Genomic DNA, 4514 nt, shown 5'->3' on the forward strand with positions numbered 1-4514 from the left:
CTGCAGGACTTTGCCCCTGCCCCAGAGTCTGTTGGTCCACAATGCAGCAGGATGCTCTAGCATTTTATCAACTCTGTCACTTTGCAAGCCTTGAGTGTTTGGAAGGAAGGGTGTCAAAAGGAAACTCCTGATTGTTGTCAGATCACAGCATTTCAGAGCCTGCACCCAGGGCTACTCAAATAAAGCTAAAGCCTCAAGAGACCAAGATATGTAGCCCATCCACACCTCCTTTCCCTGGTGGGAATTAGATCCCAGAAGGCGTAGGTGAGAAATCAAATAATCCTCCTTTATTTGTACTTAATTAGAACAAACTCAAAGTGGAAAAGCTAATATAGTCAGCTATGGACTATCCACAGAAGTTCAGCTGGTAACAGATGCCAATTCTCTCTCCTCTATAAACAGAGTTCAGTTTACTATGACATAACATGGGATCTATTTTTGTCACCACTTTATACAAATGTGTTACTCTCGTGATTTCCATTCAGGTCATTCAATGACAGATGCTTTGGCTCAGGCTGTTCATAAAACTACTAGATTCTTCCCCCTCCCTATCCTTCTCCCCACCCCCCACTCAGTTCAACTCTTGGACAGCTATGACACGGAGCTTGTGTTTGCATTCTATTCTGGTAGGTGTGAGTTATGGTGATACCATTTAAACCAAAGGGCTCAGAAATGCATGTCAAATTAAACCAGTGACTAATCATGGAATTTTGCCTCTCTTTCTGCCTCCAGGCACAAGATTTATAAGCTCAGAAATCCCTTTTGCTCTACTCCCTGGGTGCTGATTTGATCTTCAGCCCAGATTTCCTAACATAGTGAGAGAAGATCACCAAACGTGGTCTGTTGTCCCACGGTCAGTGAGATCTAAACTTATCTAAGTTTGAAATACAAACAAGGCTCAGACAGAAAAAGCAACGGCAAACGTTCTCCTCATCACTTCCCCCCCCATCTGTTTCTGCTCAATGCCATGCACTGTCAGCCGCAGACGAGCTCTTTGATTAGCCTGCAGAGAAAGAAGGAGCGAGAGAGACGTCTGAGCCGACGCAAAATTCCATGTCTGAAGACTGTCATCTAGCTCCCACATCCGTCACATGATGGCCAGCCAAGCAGTAGCTCCCCGCAACTGTGGACTTTCCATCCTTCTGCATGAAATGGAAGCAAGAAAAGTAAGCATCCCAAGGCTGATACTAGGTTCAGCTGTTTTCTCATTGAATGAATGCGTTTAATTCACTGCAAATGTACTAAGCTAGCCCGCTAGGCTCAGAGGGCCTGATTTTCTCGGTTGGGCTTTTCTTGAATAGATGGAGGCTCTGATGGGCATTCTTACAAAGGGACCTACAAGTTGATTTGTGCAACTGTTCTAATTGGTCGGTGCATATTAATTTTAATAAATTAGCTTAAAGCATCGTATTATGCACCATGAGTTACTTCCTGGCCTATTGCAAAGCACACTGCAGTACTGTGCTCTCCCAGTACCAAATGCTTAGAGCCGAAGGCTTGATGTGTGATATTTTACTGAAGGTGAAGGAAAATGAGTTTCCTGCACACAAGTCCCTGCTGGCCTGCTCCAGTGATTATTTCAGAGCTATGTTCAAAAGCTACACAAAAGAATCCAAAGCCAGTGTCATTCACCTACAAGTCATCTCACCCACCGGTCTCCAGCATGTCCTGGATTTCATTTATACCTCCTGGTTGCCCCTTTCTTTTGAGAATCTGGAGGACACCCTGGAAGCTGCCAGTTACTTGCAAGTGACTGAGGCTATTGGCCTGTGCAATCAGTACTTGGTTAACAACCTGACCCTGGAAAATTGCTGTTTTTCTGCCAACATTGCCACCAAGTTCTATCTTCCAGATGCTTTGTCGGCGACAGAAAAATACATCATCAGTAATCTCTGGAAACTTTTGGATTTGCATTTCATGGAGCTGCTCTTACTGAACTTCAGATCGTTGATGGCAGTGGTAGAATCCCCTGACGTCCCTATGGTGAACGAATCCTGCCTCCTGAATCTAGTGCTCATCTGGCTGAAGCATGATAAATCCAGGTTGATTCACAGAAGCAACCTATTAGAACATATAAGATTTGGTCTCATCCCAGTGGAAGATCTGAGAAAAGTCTACACTCAGTCAGAAGTGTCTCTCACGACACCTATTAAATGCTTGATCATAAAAGCAATAAACTACCATTCGCTAGTTTTTAAACAGCCCATCCTGCAGGATAAGTATAGCACCCTGAGAAACCAGCAAACGCGCATCATCCTGCTAGGAGGAGGGACTTCCAATGAGGGACTGGTCAGCGATGTGATGGCCTTTGATGTTTACAATCACAAATGGAGAACTCTAACGCAGGTGCAGGACAGAGTACAGAATCACTGCATGTGTGTGATTGGAAACTACCTGTATGTGCTTGGTGGGGAAACAGCAGATTTGCAAAGTGACATGAAAAGCACCAGCTTGTCAGTTACAAACAAGGTCCATCGTTATGACCCAAGATTTAACAAGTGGACCCAAATCACAGAAATGCTTGAAAAGAGATGCCAATTTTCTTGTTGCATCCTAGACAACAAGATCTTTGCAATTGGTGGGAGAGGCGAGACCGGATCACTGCATTCATCTGTTGAAGTCTACAACATTAGCAGAGACAGATGGACAAAGGCTACAGAATTGCCATGCAAGATGCATGGCCATGCCAGTACAGTTTGCAAGAACACGATCTACATCTCAGGTGGCAAATACACAGATCAAACCAACACAAGTAAGGATGTGTTCTCTTTGAGCAGCTTGGAAGGACAGTGGAGAAAGCAAGCCTCCATGAGCATTGCTCGATTTGGACATCAGATGGCAACGATCAGAGAGGCCATCTTCACATTTTTAGGACTGTATGAACCATTCTCTGAAATAGAAAGGTATGACCCTGCCCCAAACCAGTGGACTCGCTTAAGGCCATTGGTCTATGACCGATTTTGCTATGGTCTGGCTGTGGTAGAGGAAACGGCACTTCTCATTGGGGGAAAGAAATGGCAAGACTCCCAGGAGGTGCCAACCCAAGATGTGGTGGGTTATGATATAGACAATGATTGCTGGGAAGAGATTTGCAAACTTCCCTTACCTTGGTATGGATTGCAGTGTGCAGTGCTACAACTCTCAGAATTGGCAGAAACTAAGGACACCCAATAATAGTGGAGCCAAACTTCTGAGTCAATGCTTCCAACGACTGAAGAACAGGACAGCAGGGCAGCCGCAGAGGAAAAAAGACAATTGCAACTGCACTAAATGTAACAGAGTTGAGGTTTTGCTTTAGTAAACACCCCACACAGTGCTTATGGACAGGAAATCAGGCACTAGCATGGGAAAAAATGTGCTGTGACTTGTATAGCTGAAGGCAGGTTTTGCCAAGGGCAGATATGGCAAGTAGCACATCCTGAAAGGATGATGTAGAGGAATTCCAATGCTGTACTTCCTTGGAAGCATTTAATAGCTGTCTAAAGTCAGATTTTGCAAGGGTTAAAAATGTAATCTCTATTTTTTTTAATTAAAGGTCATTTCCCCAGATGGTAAGTGGTATTGAATTTTATACTATAGCTAAGCAAAATGAAAGTGTAGTATATAAAGATCAGAAAATTGTTGCCTGTAACAGCTTTAATAAGTAACACTTAGAGGATGGTATTATTTGAGTAAATAGCTAAGTGAGTGTGCCTTAGCTAATCAGCAAGAAATTACTGCATGGAGAAGAGGGATTGGATAAAATGTAGCCTTAATTATGGTTATATATTAAACCATTGATTGTTTGATATAGGAACTGAACCAAGAGGGGAAGCAACCTTTCTGTGAAATAGCTTTTGTTATGGCATGCCCTTCAGGGTGGGGCTTTAAAGTGTGCTCTGTACTGGCACAGTACATATTTGCTGTATCAAAACCACACATTAACTGAGGCAGCTAGTTCTGAATGAATATAATTATTATAAGGTACAGTGGAACATGCAACAATAGTTGCTATATCCAGCTACTTAAGTGAGTACATCCTGCATACTGTGTCCTGCTAGATGATGATCAAGATGATGGTGAAATTCTTTTTAACTGTTGAACCAATATATGAGAGGGAAATGAAGTAATAAAAGCTTGACTTTTATCAAGGACTAAGAAGGAAAGAAAGTTAACTTGACTCTTTTGAAATTCTATATTAAATGTCTGGCTATTCCAGAGAAAGCAATTGCCTCACTTCACGTTGGCAATGCTGACAGAGTAATAGGGAATGGGTTGGGAGGACATTTTAAGGCACTGTAAAATGCAGTTATGTGACTAGATTCCAGAGTGTGATTAAAGATTTAATTTACTCAAAACAAATTTCATAAATATTCATTTAAAAGCTAAATTTATTTTAGTTCATCTTGCACTGTTCCCGTTCTAGCCTGAAAGTTAATACAGTAAAAATATATCTGTCCAAGAGCATTTAGTATTCTATTAAGAGAAGGCAGCACAACGAATGGGACAAATGTTCTCCTCTCTTTCATGCTAGA

General features: G+C 42.3%; 1 protein-coding gene across 1 annotated transcript; it reads left to right on the plus strand.

Moving 5' to 3' along the window:
• Nucleotides 1-1419: 1419 nt before the first annotated feature.
• Nucleotides 1420-3174, plus strand: KLHL34 (kelch like family member 34). Its single transcript, XM_065398985.1, has one exon. It carries the CDS (start codon nucleotides 1420-1422, stop codon nucleotides 3172-3174), a length of 1755 nt encoding a protein of 584 aa, XP_065255057.1.
• Nucleotides 3175-4514: the final 1340 nt, after the last annotated feature.

This window comes from Emys orbicularis, chromosome 1 (genome assembly GCF_028017835.1).
Source record: "Emys orbicularis isolate rEmyOrb1 chromosome 1, rEmyOrb1.hap1, whole genome shotgun sequence".
NCBI classification, from domain to species: domain Eukaryota; kingdom Metazoa; phylum Chordata; order Testudines; family Emydidae; genus Emys; species Emys orbicularis.